The sequence below is a fragment of the Bombyx mandarina genome, chromosome 08, assembly GCF_030267445.1.
Source record: "Bombyx mandarina strain Sakado chromosome 08, ASM3026744v2".
NCBI lineage: Eukaryota > Metazoa > Arthropoda > Insecta > Lepidoptera > Bombycidae > Bombyx > Bombyx mandarina.
Window position 1 is genome coordinate 280,606 of NC_143215.1, and position 19,410 is coordinate 300,015.

General features: G+C 38.6%; 1 protein-coding gene across 1 annotated transcript in view; it reads right to left on the minus strand.

Annotated features, from left to right (window-relative positions):
• The window catches only part of LOC114244955 (putative inorganic phosphate cotransporter), a 40,349-nt gene that overhangs the window by 10,042 nt on the left and 10,897 nt on the right, over nt 1-19,410 (minus strand). Inside the window, exons 2-3 of the mRNA XM_028176925.2 lie at nt 4,193-4,323; nt 1,234-1,413 (exon numbers count right to left, since the gene is read on the minus strand). Of these exons, the coding sequence (XP_028032726.2) occupies nt 1,234-1,413; nt 4,193-4,323 (311 nt within the window). The remainder of the gene's footprint in view (nt 1-1,233; nt 1,414-4,192; nt 4,324-19,410) is intronic.

Here is a 19,410-nt window from a genome sequence, read left to right on the forward strand (position 1 = left end):
AAAACTCTTTAGTAATAATAACGACTAGAAGGCGTCATAATGCAAGCCGAAGACTTTAAAACTAAAAGGACTAGACGTGAGATCAAATAACTGCAAGGAACCGGGGATCGGTAATAATAAAACATTATCTCGTTGTATTGCACTGATGAAAACTGTAATACAGTACTTTCATAAGTTACTTTAGTGCATTTATACAATCGCGCATCAGAGATACGTATTCTGAAGAATTTAATAAAACATAGTTTCGTTTATAACAGCAAATCAAATGTATCTTAACTATTACCACTCAATTATTTAATTAATCAAATTTTAAAGTTGTTTTTCAGTTATTGTACAGACGGCCAGTCGAGATCACGACCCAGGTGATGTTACGTGGCTTCCAGAGTCCACAGACATCACCCATCTTGAGAAATGAAATTGAAGTTACAATTATATTGTACGGTGATTAACTATCCTTCAAACAGCAACGCCAGACTGCTTTATTTTAAAAATAGACAGTATAGTGTTATCTACCTATGCAGGTTCATCATTTTTTGATTGTCCCTGTTAGTAGGCTGATCAGCATACGAACCACCTGATGGTGAATGGTTACCGTTGCCCATGGACTTCAGCAATGCCAGGAGCAAAGCCAAGCCGCTGCCTATAAATTTGATTCCAGTATATAATGATTTCTTGATCGTCCCAGTTCTTCGCGAATATATGGTATGTTCGTAGATAGACCTGCCAAAGGATGATCACCTGGACAAACATGATCTCATCGCTCGATACGAACACACCATAGTGCCGGTATTAAGTATTCACATATCTGTTTTCTTTTACGAATATAGTGGATTAGAGGGTAGTATTGCTACTGTACTTGCTTCAACTATGGCAAACAGTTACTGAATGTTATATAGTAATAAAGTTAATCCAACTTGTTAAAGAGCGTTGACGTTGAAGTTATATTTAGTGAATTTCTGTAACATCCACATTTTGGAAGAGTTAGTTATATTAAAATGCTATGTCCTTTTAATGTAAGATGTTGAACGCGAAATTAATTTAAACCTTACAAAGTTATATTGGACGCGAAAAGGGAAAATTTTAGTTAAAAACGGACGAGGTATAATTTATTGGCCGATATAAAAAGATAGGGACGTGCTTACTTGAATCGATTTTCGTGTAGGGTATGCATTTTTATATAACTTTGAGATAAGTTATCATCTTCTATAACGCAGAATAGCATAATTTACCGACCTTAACTGCGGCTAAAGGCATCACAAGGTTGACGACCCCGGTGCACGCCATGGCTGCGAAGATCAGGAACTTTCCTCCGAAGCGTCCGGCCAGCATGCCCGCTGGGACTTGCAGCAGCACGTAGCCCCAGAAAAACGAAGAGAGAATCGTGTCTTGGGTGCTGCGGTCCCAATCGAAGACCTGGAGAAAAGAAGAACAAACATCATACTATAGATTGAAATTATATTTACCATTTAATTTTGCGTAGTGTTCATTGCGTGCTTAGCTTATCAAGTGAAACATACCTTCTAGATAGACGCGTATCAATCTCCTGTTTAAACTACTTGTGCTATATGTTATTTCTTTTAGTATCTAAAATTGTTACAGAGCGGTGAGTACCATTACGTGAATATCTCCCACCTTGAGACGTACACACGATAATACAACTGAATTCCCAATCGCTGCTGCGACCTTTGAACAGAACGCATGGTGGGCATCGTATACATAGTTTTATTTATTTATTGCTTAGTTGGGTGGACGAGCTCACAGCTCACCTCGTGTTGAGTGCTTACTGGAGCCCATAGACATCTACAACGTAAATGCCGCCACTCACCTTGAGATATGAGTTCTAAGGTCTCAGTATAGTTACAACGACTGCCCCACCCTTCAATCCGAAACGCATTACTGCTTCACGGCAGAAATAAGCAGGGCGGTGGTACCTACCCATGCGGACTCACAAGAGGTCCTACTACCAGTAATTCCCCAAATTATAATTTTGCGAGTTTAATTTTTATTACACGACTAGCGACCCGCCCTCGCTTCGCTTCGGAAACATTAAAACACACATGAAACCAAAAAAAAAAAATAAAAAAAATTTTAAAAAAGTAGCCTATGTTCATCAGGGACAATGTCGGTTTCTAATGGTAAAAGATTTTTTCAAATCGGTCCAGTAGTTTCGGAGCCTATTCGAAACAAACAAACAAACAAATCTTTCCTCTTTATAATATTAGTATAGATATAGATGTTATTCCTTCACCGTGGAAGTTAATCGTAGACATTTGTTAAGTACGTTTAGAAAAATTGGTACCCGCCTGCGGGATTCGAACACCGGTGCATCGCTAGATACAAATGCACCGAACGTCTTATCCTTTAGGCCACGACGACTTTAAAAATACATCTTTGTAAGCTAACGTATCGTATCATGTCGTGTCGTGTCTTGAAAAACTGACGAAAATGTCGTTGAGCCAAAGGTCGTTGAGACTAAGTATGTATGTCTCCGTCATCATGCCCATTGTTATGAATACAACCATAGCTGCTTGGATAAGCCACGACTGATCTAAAAGCTAACTACATTATTCGGATAAATCTCGATAAGTTAAAAAAAGTCTGTAAATTTAACTCCAATTGGTCCGTTAAAAGAAGAGCCAAGTCATAAGCCATTACGATTGCCCGTTAAGTCAAATAAACTGTGGGAACTATCGAAAAAACAACCGAATTCCGACCGGATCGCCTGAACTACCCTTAAAAAGATCGTTTGGAGGTAGCGCAGTCGTTCTCAGTATTCGAGCGACATCTGTAATGGAGTTAACGAGATATGCGCCCTGAGTTTAGGTAGTTTCCTCAGAGTGGGTAGTTTTGTTATCTAAATACCATGAAGTATGGTCAGATTCGTGCGGATTCTGAAAATTTTGCAAGACTACCTAGAATAGTCTAGATGAATCTAGAAAATTAATCGAGCTACGGTCCACTAGATCACCATCAGGAGACTACTGTCGTTCACGAGCGACTGTCATGCAAGTTTTTTTTGTATTTTTTACTTCTTAACTAGTAGGCTGCGGCTTAGTTCTGCCCCCGGCATTGCCGACGTCCATGGGCGACGGTAACCACTCACCATCAGGTCGTAAATGCAGCCACCTACCCATGAGTTATAATCTTACTTTTTTAGTACAAAGATTGCCTCGACCCTTCAAACCGAAACTCATTACTATTTCGGGGCAGAAATAGGCAGGAGGTCTAACCTCATGCGAGGTGTTCACGTAGGGGACACGCGGGCAATGTGAGACTTGGCGGTCTGCAGATTTTGGGAGAAGACCGCGGGCCCAACGATGGTTTTAGAGTCCTACCCAACTCTCTTTGCACTCTCACACCCGACATCCAATGTCCGCTCGGGATCAGGACCAAAACCTACCATTAGTCATTACGCAAATTATACTTTTTGAGGGTTTTCTTTTTATTACTTGAAGCTTTCATCGTGAAAATCATTCGTGAACAAAAGTTAAGTACGTATTTCACTAAAAACATTGGTACCCGCCAAGGAATTCGAACACCGGCAGATTCTTATAGACTTCTTTGTATCTATGTCTATGTATGTATTTCTACTCCTTCCGTAAAGTCCTTAAACCAGTAGTTTTCAGGATCTACTACAAAAAGTAAGCTCAGAATGTCTACAGGCCAAACACCCTTTAACATACGCAACGATCTATGATTATCTGGTCTAGCTTTAGAGTTTGAGAACGGTTTGCTCCTTTTCCAGTCTCTGCTACGTAATAAACAATCGTAAATGACTTTTCAAAATTTACCATGTTCAATTATCTCACGTGTATCCACGGGATTTGGAATTTGAATCCGACGCCATATATGTTTTATAGTCAAGCAGTCGTAAATACGCTGAGGAAGTGAATCTTTTAGAGCTCATCAAATCAATCGAAAGATAGATAAGTATACTTTTATTGGCGACGATGGGAGGAGGCTGAGGATGAACCGTGTTATTATCCTCGACAATTCGACTTGCGAATCATAAGTTCCCTTTGCATTGGAAAATTAGTTATTATACTTATCCAGTGTGGAAGCACTCACGTTGTAACCTACCATTTCCCGTACCACTTAACATCAAGTGGGCCAAAGCTCGTATTTTGATTTACGGAAAAATATATAATTGAATTTAAAAAGAGTTTTATAATGAAAAAAATGTTCAACATACCGGATAATCGTAGCTGTTGTTGGAGGTCATGGCCACAATGCCAACGCTCATGCTCACCCTCGTGGCATAAGACACGGTGGTCCCCAGGAACATGAGGAAGATAATTAAATGCCGGATTCCCATCGAATTTTCTGAAACAATTCGAAGAGTAAGATTTAAGTATATTGAGAAGGGAACCTAAATTGCAAGATGTCTTTGTTTTTTTTTATTCAAACCGGGATTCTAACCCGAACCCAGTGGTACAGGAGTCACTATCACTAACCACATCAGCCACGAGAAGATCAAGGTGGCTCTCAATGAATCGGTTATAACATCTTACACTGAAAACTGGAATCTGGAATACATAATGGCACCGCACTAGCAGTACTCAGGATCAGTACGAACCCAATAAACAAACACCCTGCGACCGAATGCCTTAAAGGACGATGAAAAAGAATGTAAATTTACGTAAAATACATTCTTGAATAAAGGGGGAGCAGTTTTGTAATTTCGCGCCACATTACCCCAAACCCCATCGCAGATATTAAAACAACATGTCGCGAGAAATTTATTATTATATCTAAGCATTTGAGCGCCACAACAAAACGTACCTAAAGTAGGCTCAGTGCAAACTAAATAGTCACTGCTGGTCTGAGCACTTGCGAGTTTCCCTATTCCTAAGTACCTAACAATACATTAATGTAACCTCTTAGAAAATGCATGATTACTTTTCCACTGAAACAGTCAAACGAAATATTGATGAAAGTTTGTCGGGCAGCACAAATCACATTAACACAAGAAATGTTTGATGAACTTAGTAGTTTTTGTATTCATTACCTAATCGAGGAAATCAATAAAGAAGTAAACGTACAAAGCTCTCAAAATCAAATAGCCCCGCTGTTATTGTCTCCTGTGCTATTGATGCTAGAAACTCATACCAGAGAAATTAACAAGTACAAATAAATTCTGAATACCTAGTGGGCTTCACAAAAAATCTGTGTTATGGAATAAAATCCAAACCTCGAGCACTACTGTACCGTTTATGTAAACTAACGAGGCCTTTAAAATAATAAGTATACTAGAGATATTGATATAAGCTGAGTACACCATTCACCTTTGATTAGTAAGAGTTCTGAAATTTCGGTGTTGTGGTGTATTTCAGTACTTTCTCTGAACAAGTTAGCACCTGATAGCTGACAGACCAACTGGAAACTAGAACATGTACAATTTACAAGCTCATGTTTAGTTTTCGAGGTAATTAGCTGACGAAGTGAAATACTGACAGAGCACATGTTCATAATTACTGTTTTAATTGGATTTAACTCGTTGTCTTTTTGACAGTTTCAACTCTTTAATGTTTCAGACGTTTGAGACGCGGGATTGAAGTCTTCTGTTGATTACACACCAAAAAGTTGTATGTCGCTTTGGGGGCACCTCACGAATCTCGTTCAAAGAAGGGAATGTTTACTTTGTAACCCTGGCCGTCTTCATGTGTGTTGTTTGATCAGAGCAAATTACAGGCATTATTTGTTCATATAGTGAATATATACTAGTAGTGAATAAATTATATCAAAGAGAATTGACGTCAGGCAGGAGGCCCATCGTGAAACTCTTGCCAAATCCCTATGTACCATAATAGGAGGACACACTTTGCCTGTAATGCCACATAATGTGGAACAAGGGTTTTTTGTATCTGAACTTGTTAACACAACAAAACATATTCTTAATAAATTTGTATAAGTTCTCAATACTTTAAAACTGACACTTATTTACATAAATAGCTATGGATAGTTAATATCAGCACACATTAAGATAATGAGTGTATGTTTGAACTTCATTCCAGAGTGAGAGAGTACAAATTATCTTTCAAAATCCATTGTGGAAGAACATAGTAGTTGTGGGCAGTAGGAATTAACTCTGTTTTGATGGCGAACAGTGCACTGGTAAAAGGAAGATGATGGAAGAACGTATCTGTATTGAGAACAAAGAAGATGCAGAGAACACAATTTGCAACCAACACCAACATCAGGCTTTCGTTTGAGATCATCGAATTATCTTATACCTCGCCCCGCGCGTGTGTGGCTGCAATATCCTCTCAGTCTAACCAGTGATCGTCTAATCGTCAAGTTCAAATTTAAGTAATGCAAACCCTCACACCGCATGCTAATGCTAGTTTCTTTTCTGTGTAAAGAAACGTAAATGTCAGTATGATATTATGTAATTTTTAAAAAACAGTAAGAGAGAATAAAATATTTTTTTATTGTAGCTAGTGGGATATACAATAATGATCTTCTTTGTAAAAGTTTGGATACTTAATAATTTTAAATTTCTTTTTATTTTATCTCGTAAAACTTTAGTAAGCTAATGCTATGTATGTAAAGTTATCGCAGTGATGGAAACTGCAAAATGATTAATAATTCTTAATTTTGTAAACACAAATAAATATTGTAAAAAAGACTAACAATATAAATGAAACGTATACTGACACTTTCTATTACGCAAAAGCTCAATTGTAAAGTCGAAAAGCTAAACGACAAACGTGACCGCGCTGCAGACGATTCAGCTCAAAGAAAAGCGCATCACTAAAAGGCTTTTGACGAGATTTTCGTGAGGCCGGAAATTATTGGACAAATCTTTTGTTTTTGTTTATAGGTTGTTGTTATTTATGAATAAAATAAAATTATATCGATTTTGACTTTAGCCCAAACTTTAACGAAACGATTTTTTCCCAGAAGCAAAATTATTAGAGTGAGTGAATTTTAAGTTACATCGGACACGTTATTTACAAAAAGAGGATAGAAAGCCTAAAAAAAGATATCATTATTATCAGAATAAAGATTTTACATTGCAAAAATGTTTAGGTTTCTAGAGGAAATTATTGCATTATGCATTATTATGCATATGCAATATGCATTGTAAACAATATATGCAATGCATATGCAATTGTAGTCGTCGTGGCCTAACGGATAAGACGTCCGGTGCATTCGTGTTGAAGCGATGCACCGGTGTTCGAATCCCGTAGGCGGGTACCAATTTTTCAAATGAAATACGTACTCAACAAATGTTCACGATTGACTTCCACGGTGAAGGAATAACATAGTGTAATAAAAATGAAACCCACAAAATTATAATTTGCGTAATTACTGGTGGTAGGACCTCTTGTGAGTCCGCGCGGGTGGGTACCACCACCCTGCATATTTCTGCCGTGAAGCAGTAATGCGTTTCGGTTTGATGGGTGGGGCAGCCGTCGTTACTATACTTGAGACCTTAGAACTTGTATCTCAAGGTGGGTGGCGCATTTACGTTGTGGATGTCTATGGGCTCCAGTAACCACTTAACACCAGGTGGGCTGTGAGCTCGTCCACCCATCTAAGCAATAAAAAAAATAAAAATACACCGCTGACCATTCAACACTACATAGGCTGTGTGCTTGTTAGAAACGGTAAAGGTTTTTTTCAAAACGCAGAAGACGTATTTTGTTAAATCCATTTCGTTGACTTAATCAATTTTTTCGCAGAACATTTCTATGGAGTTTTGAGCTCAGGTAGACGGGAACCGTTTGCTTTATTCATTTAGAAACCTCCTTCTGATTGTTAAGAATTATCTAACGACAACCACACGGTTATGTGCGCTTAACTTCTTTTCAATTCGTCGATGACACATTCGGAGTGCTATAACAGATCTTTTTTGATACGGTTTTGTGTTGCGGGTCATAGAATACTAATCTTTGTTATCTACTTAGTACCAAATGAGTAAAAAAATGGTTGAGACATACAGAGGGACAGACACGACGTAAACTACGAAACTCAGAAAAGAACATCACTTGTTGGCATTGTGTTGTTGTCTATGAAAGTACTAGTCGCAAAAAAACAAGCCATCCTAAATAGAACCCTCGTCTATCTACCCACCGCGCACCCCCGGGCATCCTTTACGCAAATGTTCCTGAAAAACTAATTTTGAATCCCTTACTTTCAGAACAACTGAAAAACATCTATTAATTCAAGCCTTAGCTGTTTTGAGGACTTGCATTATTAGTTTTATTTCATGAATGATGGATTAGTGGTGGCCCAGAGGCCTTTCCAGTTTCACCAGGACAGGTGAGCGAGCTAAGGCTCAACCATTAGTAAGTCGCTAGCAGAGAGCGTATGCTTATCCACAGTGTATTTTCTAAGCTATTCTGCCCATCAAGTAGGATCACATGATCGCAGGGCAGGTGGTACCGGCCTCATTAAAAAGATTTATAGTTCGATAGAAATACATTAATGATCGTTTTTGAAACGTGACGAGCAATCGTAGTGCTGCTAATATATATCTGACGCACTCGCTGCCAATAATAATGACAATGGCAAATTATACCCAAGTACAGCTTAATAGTTGAACTGACAACACGACTAATTTAGTATCAGCTGTGTTCTCCTGCCAATGTTCAGTTTTGTTTGAAGTATGGGCAGCCTTTTTGTTAATTGTTCACGCCTTCAATAATTTCGATAAGTTTGATAATTGGCACCTAGCCTCGATTCCGTTGAGTTTTGTCTCGTCCAAGTTTCGGGCATCAGTTGTGGATCGCTGGGAATTTTTATTCGACACGAACCCAATATCCCTGCTTACCACAGCCAACGTTTAACCGGGAGTCTAGCGATTCTCTCATGTTCCAAAATAGAAGGAAAAGCGAACAACAAAGAATTGTATAAACTTAGAGCTAACTGCTCAATAATTCATGGACAGCACCACTAAAAGTCCACTACCCATTCATGAAGTCGTCTCAATATCATGGTAGTAACAGCTGTTGTAGCTTTCGCGTGTTATTTTGTGAGTTTGATTTTTATTATGGGGCGTTATTCCTTCATTATGGAAGTCATTTGTAAACATGGGGCCATTTCTGGTGGTAGAACCTCTTCTAAGTCCGCATGGGTAGGTACCATCACCCTGCCTATTTCTGCCGTGAAGCAGTAATGTGTTTCAGTTTTCAGGGTGGGGCAGCCGTTGTAACGATACTTGAGACCTTATATATCAAGGTGTGTGGCGCATTTACGTTGTAGATGTATATGGGCTCCAGTAACCATTTAAAACCAGATAGGCTGTGAGCTCGTCCACACATCTAAGCAATAAAAAAAAATAGAATTTACTTACAAAAGTTCGTACCTGGTCTGCGACAGTCTTATCTATTATGCTGTCTCTGTCCATCTTGTCGACAACAATAACATAAGAATTTGATAGAACATTGAAAGTGTTCTTTTTTTGCTTCACGAATACCATTTCCATGTAAATTCTTCTAACCAGTACGGATAGCTGTCTGCATAGGTTGATTTAATTTGGCTCCTCGCGCACCCGTAGTTCTGATGTATAATGTTATTCGATTACTGTCTTCCTGTCTTAAACGTAAATATATTTTATTGTTTTTTTTTATTGCTTAGATGGATAGACGAGCTCACAGCCCACCTGGTGTTAAGTGGTTACTGGAGCTCATAGACATTTACAACGTAAATGCGCCACCCACCTTGAGGTATAAGTTCTAAGGTTTCAATTAGGTATAGTTACAACGGCTGCCCCACCCTTCAAACCGAAACGCTTCACTACTTCACGACAGAAATAGGCAGGGTGGTGGTACCTACCCGCGCGGACTCACAAGAGGTCCTACCACCAGTAAAGTTTCTTGTACAGATATGCATCTACACGAACGACACATTTCATTTTAATGTGCAAGCTATATTATGAGCTGATGTTTTTTGAGTAAATAGGTCTTATATTTTCATCTTGTGCCAGTAGGCGATTGGTGCTCAGAGGCAGGAGACGGATGCGTAAGATAACGGGTACTCTGTTCTCAAGTCTCCCGGATCACAGCCTCTTAACATGGTTAACATTGAATGCGTATGAAGGAAGGATATATTACTGTCTTCATAGATCGTAGTAACTTATGTTGCATATTTATGTCATGCAGTACCTTTTTTCCCCTACCTATTCGCTGGTAGTCTAGTGAGCTCACGGGCTCAACCTGAGAGAATTTGCTAACACTAGTCCTAGCAAGAGTAATGCTTCGCAGAATCTACCACCGGATCGGAATCGCGACCCACTGAGGAGATCCGACAAGAAACTCAGTGAGCTGAAGTAACTAGTGATGATATTGTGATACAGGAGGCCTCCATTTAGGTTACTGTCAAAAGATATAGAAGCTAACGACACTTGGTAAGCTGATATAAGATTGCTGGGCATGTGACTTCTGACCCACACACAATACTTTGTGTCGTGTTCAAAGACAGTCACGGCTAATGCAGCACAATTTCATTGAGACCTCAACCTCGTGTCTCAAGGTCGGTGGCGCGATTCACCTTATGATGTCCATGCTGGAGTCGGATAATTAGATGTAGGTCATGATTTCGTCTGCTACTAGCTATGTACTGGTAATTTAAAATTAAATATGCAAGATGGACCACAGTCTTCCCATTTACGTTACAATTAATCCCAACTTTCAAACAAAGCCAGTTACAAATCCGCAATAGTCAGATTAAAAGCTAAATGCAATGTGAATTTCAACTAAAATTCGCTTTCGGTTTTCGTATTTGACTACCATTAATCCGGTTTTGTTCACGGCTTAACAGTCCCGGATGTAACCGGTGCGGAACCGGCCTCGTCCGGATTAGGCCGGTTCTGACAGATGTTGCGAAATATTAAATTAGTTTTAATGCTCTCGTAGTTCAGGAATCATATATAGCCCAGAGTTACGAAGTCGCACGTTGCGGTTCGAGCATGTTTCAATATACAAATATGGATTTTAATAAGGAGTGTTCCTCAGTTGTGTAAGCACCAAACAATCGACAATCAACCGGGGAGAGGAAGCTAATGTTTTTTTATTTATTTATTGCTTAGATGGGTGGACGTGCTCACAGCCCACCTGGTGTGAAGTGGTTACTGGAGCCCATAGACATCTACGACGTAAATGCGCCATCCACCTTGAGATATAAATTATAAGGTCTCAAGTGTTGTTACAACGGCTGCCTCACCCTTCAAACCGAAACGCATTACTGCTTCACGGCAGAAATAGGCAAGGAGGTGGTACTTACCCGCGCGGACTCACAAGAGGTCCTATAACCAGTAAATAATGTTATTAGTTTATTTTATTGCGTTGAAGGTTGAAAGAGTTAACGGCTTTCTGATATTGAATGATTACCGAAGCCCTTAACCCTCACTTCACGGTGGTAGCTGCTCCATGATAGAATTACGCCACAGTCCCGTGGCTAGCCCGGGCGATTGCATATAATGCGACGAACGTGCAATAATGTAATGTTATCGATAATTCCAACATATTGTTATCTTATCCCGTATTATCAGTTTGTTTATTGCATTGTTATTAATTGGATATTACTGTAGCTTACGATATACTTAAGATCGATAGAAAATGAAATATTTCACAATTAGTTAAATACTTGTAAGATTTTATCGGTATTGTTAAGAAAACTTGACCTTATTGTTTTTTTTTACGGCTTTAGACAAGTGGATGAGCTCACCGCACAGTAAATGCTAAGTGCGTTACAACGTAAGTGCATTTTTTCTGAAGCTATAGAATTTTATTAAATAACTTCATCTTTTTTCCCTCAAGGAGTCTAAGAATGTCATAGCACAAACAGTTATTTTGTTATATTCATTGTATTGTGAAAACAAGCTCACAGACCCTCTGTTGTTAAGTGGTTTTACCAGAGCCTATATGTATGATCGAGTATCCACGTTGAGACATGTGGCTGAAGTCTCACTTGTATTGTTTAACGGCTGTTTAACCCTCCCTTTGACTGCCATGTAGGTCACCAGTGCCCTACGCGGCGCACTGAGGTAATTACGTCGATTTCTGTTACTAAGACGCCTAGATTGCCTAACTTTGTCTTTTACTGGTGGTAGGACCTCTTGTGAGTCCGCGCGGGTAGGTACCACCACCCTGCCTATTTCTGCCGTGAAGCAGTAATGCGTTTCGGTTTGAAGGGTAGGGCAGCCGTTGTAACTATACTTGAGACCTTAGAACTTATATCTCAAGGTGGGTGGCGCATTTACGTTGTAGATGTCTATGGGCTCCAGTAACCACTTAACTCCAGGTGGGCTGTGAGCTCGTCTACCCATCTAAGCAATAAAAATATATATATATATATTATTTGTTAATCTATATTTTAGTCTTTTAGGTCTCTTAAAAATAGATTAATTCTCAGTATCTTCGGATTCGTCTTTCCCAGAGTCTACTAGATATTCAGTGCATCGTGTAGGGCACCGGCGACCTACACGGCAGTTAAGGGGTTAAGGCAAACGACACGAGCTCAGACACGCCAGAACGATGCGGTGTGATTCTTGGTTGCATGCTAAGTGTGTTATTGTGTACGGTCCTGAGCGCGATAAATTTGTAATTCCGAAACAACGAAACTCGTTGAAATTTCCTAAACCCAAAAGTTAAATTCCTAAAGCAAAATTTCCTAAATAAAGAGCTTCTCGTATCATTGTATCATCTATAAAGTAGTAGTCGAAGTGTAGATCCGTTGGAATGTATAATCACTACATATTATAAAACAAAGTCGCTTTCTCTGTCCCTATGTATGCTTAAATCTTTAAAACTACACAACGGATTTTTTGATGCGGTTTTTTTTAATAGATAGAGTGATTGAAGAGGAAGGTTTATAATAATATGTATAATAACATCCATTAAATAGCAGAGAAATCAATAATAAATAACAGTTTCCGAAGCGAAGCGAGGGCGGGTCGCTAGTACAATAAAATTATAAACCAGCCAACAATTTGTCATATTTACTACAGCAGATTCAGCCGGATTTGCCTGGTATTTAATACAATATTTTGTGTTATTTGAGGCTTAACACGTTAACTGCCGTATAGGTCACCGGTGCCCTACGTGGCGCACTGAAGTAACTATGTCGATTTTTGTTACTAAGTCGCCTGGATTGTCCAAATTTGTCTTCTTTTGTTTGTTAATGTATGTTTTAGTCCTTTAAGTCTCTTAGAAATAGAGTTTTTCTCAGCATCGTTCGAATTCGTCATTCCCAGAGTATACTAGATATTCTGGCGTCTTAGCAAGACGATTGAAGAGAAAGATCGAAATAATTACTTCAGCGCGCCACGTAGGGCACCGGTGACCTACATGGCAGTTAACGTGTTAAATTATGTTTATACGATATTTCATTGAAATTCGTTCAGTCATTTTTGTGCGATTAAGTAACAAACATTGAACCTTAGAAGCTTACTTGGGTGGACGAGCTCACAGCCCACCTGGTGTTAAGTAGTTACTGGAGCCCACAGACATCCACGACGTAAATGCACCACCCACCTTGAGATATAAGTTCTAAGGTCTCAAGCATAGTTACAGCGGCTGCCCCACCCTTCAAACCGAAACGCATGACTGCTTCACGGCAGAAATAGGCAGGGTGGTGGTACCTACCCGCGCGGACTCATAAGAGGCCCTACCACCAGTGCTAAATTTACATTATCAGTATAGGTACGAGGACAAGCCACTTCAATGCCACAGCACCGCGGTCAGATTAGAATCCTCAAGTTAAATGTGTGTTGTCGCAGTAAGTATCGCGTGCCGCAGACATAGGTACAATTATATTCGGTAATTGATAAGCGGAGTGAATGCACCGCGCGTCCTCGGGTGCGGCCGTAGTGAGGTCGCGAACTGGTTTTACGAAAACGGACTCGCTAATGTGCTGCCGGTCACATTCTTCTGTTTGTTTGCATTTAATTGTAACATCCACAATGTGTATACACGATTTTAAGATAAATAATAATAATTTACTTACAAGCAAGTGTGTAAATCTCACAAAGAAGCCAATAAGGATATCCACGATTATAACTTTTGTAATGGAACGTTGTAGGTCATATTTGGTTCTAATGTATTTTATTCCCACTGAGTTTCCCGTCGGATCTTCTCAGTGGGTCGCGTTTCCGATCCGGTGGTAGATTCTGCGAAGCACGGCTCTTGGTAGGGTTCGTGTTAGCAACATCGTCGGGTTTAGCCGCGTGAGCTCACCTACTAGCTCACCGACGCTGACATGGTCTCTCTAGACCATCAGCTTAGGTAGGAAAAAAATATATTTTAGATACGCGATCATTTTAAGGACAAGACCTCATAAAAGTGATTCTTTTTAAAAATGCGTATATGCCTATATTTTAAATAATGGAGACTACAAGATTTAGATCAAAACTATGTCAACTAGAAGACTAAGATTTATAAAAAAATGTAATCAAAGTCATATGTTGTACTTGTTAGAAGATAAGGTAGATCTGGCGGAACTAGAATAAAAAAAAATTAGTTAAAATAAAATAAAAAATGTTTAATTCGTAAAATTATGATTTTTCTGTAAATCAGGGGTATTTTTCCGTATCCAATTCGGTAATTCGGTTGATACTAGTATTATTCGTCTCCAACTTTAGATTTGTTTTAGTATTACCAAACTTTTCAATATTTTGCACCTTCTAAGTGGACGTGGTGGTGGACGGTATTTATAGACGAAATAGTGCTAACCGAAAGCGTATTGAAGTAATGAAATGCTATTTAAATAGCAAGTGGATCCATATGTGCGCGTATAGTCGCCGGTTGTCACGATTTCCTATCGCGTATCGCGGTATTGAAAGGTTACGTTCCGGGTTGGAAACTAAACAGTTCACATGTCACTGTGTAACTACGTATTCTTGTATTTGTTTACTTCGCGAATTGAATGTAATGTTTTTATTACAACTATTGGTCGCCTAGTGGTCGAAATTCGACCATAATTAATTGAAGTTATAAGTTTGAATATTATTAGGTTCTGTTGTCAAAGATACTTCTATAATTACAGATTTCGCCAAGACTACACTATAGACCAATAATATTAAATGCAAACAATGTTAATCTATTCTGGATTAGACCACAGACTTTAACAATAAACAAAAGAGTATAGATGCGTGTGTGTGTCAAATAGACGGTAGCGTGTTTAATGTTTTTTCTACTGATTTCATTAAATCGATGGAAGAAAACATTAAAAAAACACAGTTATTTTTATGCATAATTTAAAAAAAAATTAGCATTCTACACTGCTTCTCTATACTCTCTATAAGTGTGAGAAATATAATACTCCTTTGTCAGCGCAATTTTCGTAAAAAAATGGTATAAAGTTTTTGCTTCACGTATTAGTTTAAGGGTAGGTGCAGTGATTGTTATTTGTTGCGGAATCCACGACTGATGTAGCTGTGAGATCCCACAGTTCTGCCTAGAAAGCGGTCTATAGGCATAGGAGGCATTTGGATATCGTTCTTGAGTTTGTCTCTGTCTAACCATATTAGGCAAGTATAAGAATGATGATGATTTCTAAAAGAATCGCCACACATAGCCCGGCTCAACGCGCGCGGGCTCAACCCAACAATAACATAAGTCGATAAATGAATATTCTACTGCACTTAATTATTCCCCTTCCTGAAGTTTTCTAGATCTCTTCCGCGTCTATCTCTTACAGTTTTAGATTATACGTATCAGCTCTTGCCCAAATCTGTGATAAATTAGTGTAATCCTTGCATCACCATCGCATTAAACTTTTGAAAAACCGTTAAAATGGTCTCAATTTTTGGATCAGAAGTAGATATATCGGTTTAGACTTTGGTATTGGCATTTTCTGTTCATTCAGGATATATGCGGAGGTTTTTATAACATTTCTAGGTAGACTAGCATACGGCGCACTTATTGGTAAGTAGTCAGAGTTGGCAGGCGTCAGCAATGCCAGGGACACAAGCCGCTGCCTGTTACTTTGAGGGGAAGCGACCCGAATAAACATTTTAAAACTTATTTTCCAATTTCTCGGCACCCGCGTCCATTCTTTACAAAATAAATTGTCGACTAAATTTACAATTGTTTTGCAAATCTTCGAAATTAATTTGTACAGTCTTGTCATAATGCCGGCTTCTAAATGTTGGCAATACGTTAATCTCAATAATAAAGCATTCAGAAAGCAATATCCGGACGAGATGAATGCTACGTACTAATCCGCGCTTAGCACACGCGCACTGACTGACAATACGAAAGTGTATGTTTGTTTATTAGGCGTACGCTTCTAACTACTCAACCGACCATCGTTAAATATGGCATACGCATTGTCAAAATTATAGAAAAAAATAGGGTATTCTTCATCGAGAAAAAGTACTATTCCTATAATCTATATATATAAAAATGAATTGTTATTGGTTAGTCTCGCTAAAACTCGAGAACGGCGGTACCGAGTTGGCTAATTTTGGTCTTGAATTATTTGTGAAGTCCAGAGAAGGTTTAAAAGGTAGATAAATATGAAAATACTCGGAATTAAATAAAAATAAAATTTTTGTTTTTCCTTTGATGTGTCCCCCGTCGGACGGATTCCTTTTGTTTGTTTTAAGTTTATTTTATACAAAAGTTTAGGTCTTTTATTTATATATTGAGGCACTACGAAGTCTGCCGGGTCAGCTAGTATATAATAAATTTCTTTGCTACATTGACGCGAACAAAGCCGGTTGTAAAATCTAATACACAATAAAATCTTGCTGAATTCAGGCTACGGCCCTCCTCATGTTTTTATTACGCTCTAAATAGTAATCGTTCTCACGGCCCACTTGATCTTAAGTAAGCCCACTTGAATCAGCACAAACGGACAGAAATGTCTAGACTAAGGTTTCTGAGTGACTTTTTGCTCGAAGTCTACAGTTGGAGATATGTACGCCTCAGACTCGTAAAATGATGAGCTACACAATAATGTTATATAAACGCGTCATTGCTTTATTTGTATTAAAAAAAGAATCAAGTAATACGAAGAATAGAGGTCTGCTTAGTGTTGTTTGCGGATTTTGCTTCTTCTAGGTAGGTACTATGATTTTTTAATCGGTTTAACATTTTTTTTAAGATTCGTAAGGTATTTGGGTTGTCAGATCAATTATTTTATTTCATTAGAATAGGCTCTAGCCAACCTGATGTTTAAGTGGTTACTGGAGCCCATAGACATCTACAACATAAATGCAACACCCACCTTGAGATATAAGTTCTAAGGTCTCAGTATAGTTACAACGACTGCCCCACCTTTCAAACCGAAACACATTACTGCTTCACGGCAGATATAGGTAGGGTGGTGGTACCTACCCGTGCGGACTCACAAGTGGTCCTACCACCAGTAATTACGCAAATTATAATTTTGCGGGTTTGATTTTTATTACACGATGTTATTTCTTCACCGTGGAACTCAATCTTGAACATTTTTTAAATACCTACGTATTTCATTAGAAAAATTGGTACCCGATGACACGACGGCACGATTGGCACGACGACTTCAAAAACCCTGAGAACTAATAATGGGTGGTGTTGGAATCAGATGCAATAACAGAAAAATCAATATCGTAATCCACACTACCTACTAAAGTTTATTGCACAGCGCGCAATGTAACACAATAACGTGAAGCCGTTGCCAACGCCTCGCGGTCTCGCGGGTAGGGACGTACCTACCGTCACCCTTGCGCCCATACAATACGCGCTACCAATAATATGGGTCCTTTAACTCATCAATCTATACTAATATTATAAAGAGGAAAGATTTGTTTGTTTGTTTGTATTGAACAGGCTCCAAAACTACTGGACCGATTTAAAAAAATCTTTCACTGTTTGGAAGCAACACTATTTCCGAGTGACATAGGCTAAAAGCTTTTTTGAAATAAATTAGGGATCCTTAATACAACTCTAATAATGTAATCCAAGGTGTAAAAAAATTACCTAAAATATTCTTTACATCGCGTGCCCTGCGAAAACTATTCATGATAGAATAAAATAATGTACTGCGACTTTGTAGAACATTATTATTTACAAAAAGCGTCGCCACGGCATATGTCTCACTATTGTAGTTATGCCGCAATCAATGTTCTTTTATTTAAAAAAATAAAACAACGTCAGATATCGTTGAAAATTTTGTTAAAAACCCGAGCGGAGCCGGAGCGGGCCGCTTGTAGAATAATATTATTTCAACTAATAACATGCCTAGATATCTTTATTTATAAATTCAAATATCCGTTACGCCGTTCACTGTTACTTCTTCAATTGAATACAGAATAGCACAACTAGACGAGGCACCGATGTTCCGCGGCGCTGAGGTCGCGATAACGTGCACATTGTCGCGCACATTGTCGACCCAGCCAACCGTGAACGTACGAGATTATAATCACCGGAAACGTTTTTAAGCAAAACATTTAATTGAAATAAATTTAATCGGTCTTTATATAATCATATGTGAGAGAGAGTTTTAATTATGAATTTGGAAAGCTAAACAGAAGAGGTAGACCTAAGAAGAACTGGATGGGTTGCGTGAAAGGTATGTGTTATATATACGTGTAAGAGGGGAGTGAGCGAAGAAATTGTATATGATAGAGGAGTATGGAAGGAAAAAACATGTTGCGCTGACCCCAGGTGACTGGGAGAAGGGCGGGAGAATGATGAAATGATGATTATAATGTATACTAATATCTAAATCTACAATGGTTTTTACGGATGTTCCGTTATAACTACTGAACCACGCATCCGATTGACTTGAAACTTGGTATCCATGTAGAAAATACACGTACGTAATGGATATGCTAATATTTATATGAGTGTTGGACTCCCTAATAATAATGACGATAAATAATAATGTTAATTTTATACGCGCAGCGAAGCGGGCGAATACGGTTAGTATGTGATAAATATGTCATAGTGTCCAGTAAAGTGTTTGTCAAAATATTTCCTGATTGCGTTATTGGTAGACTAGCTCATATTGGTATTAAGACACTTGAGCCCAAAGTGACTACAAAATGACCATAACGGAGTTTGAGTCCAATTTAACGAGTACAAAATTTCCTAAGAATTTTAATTTTTTTTTTGTTTATTGCCATTTAGTTTAGGTTCCCGTAACGTTCGACACCAGATCGATCGTGAACTCATTTGCTTATCAATATTAATATTATTTTTGGAACGAAGTTCCTTAAGGGACAATGCGGAGGGGTACCCTAACCGGGGAAAAACGTATTTTTTATTAGGAATGCACACAGTGTACGACTTAACTTTGTAATAACGTACAAAAAATAACATTTTTTTATCATTCATTGACCACGATCTCAGAGCGTTCGTTTGCGCAATACACTAACTCTTATGCAAACAACCGTGAATGAAGTGTACCACAATAAGTTCGCACGCTACCGAATGACCGTGGGTTGCTGCGAAACCTCCAGTTTTATTTTCTTTA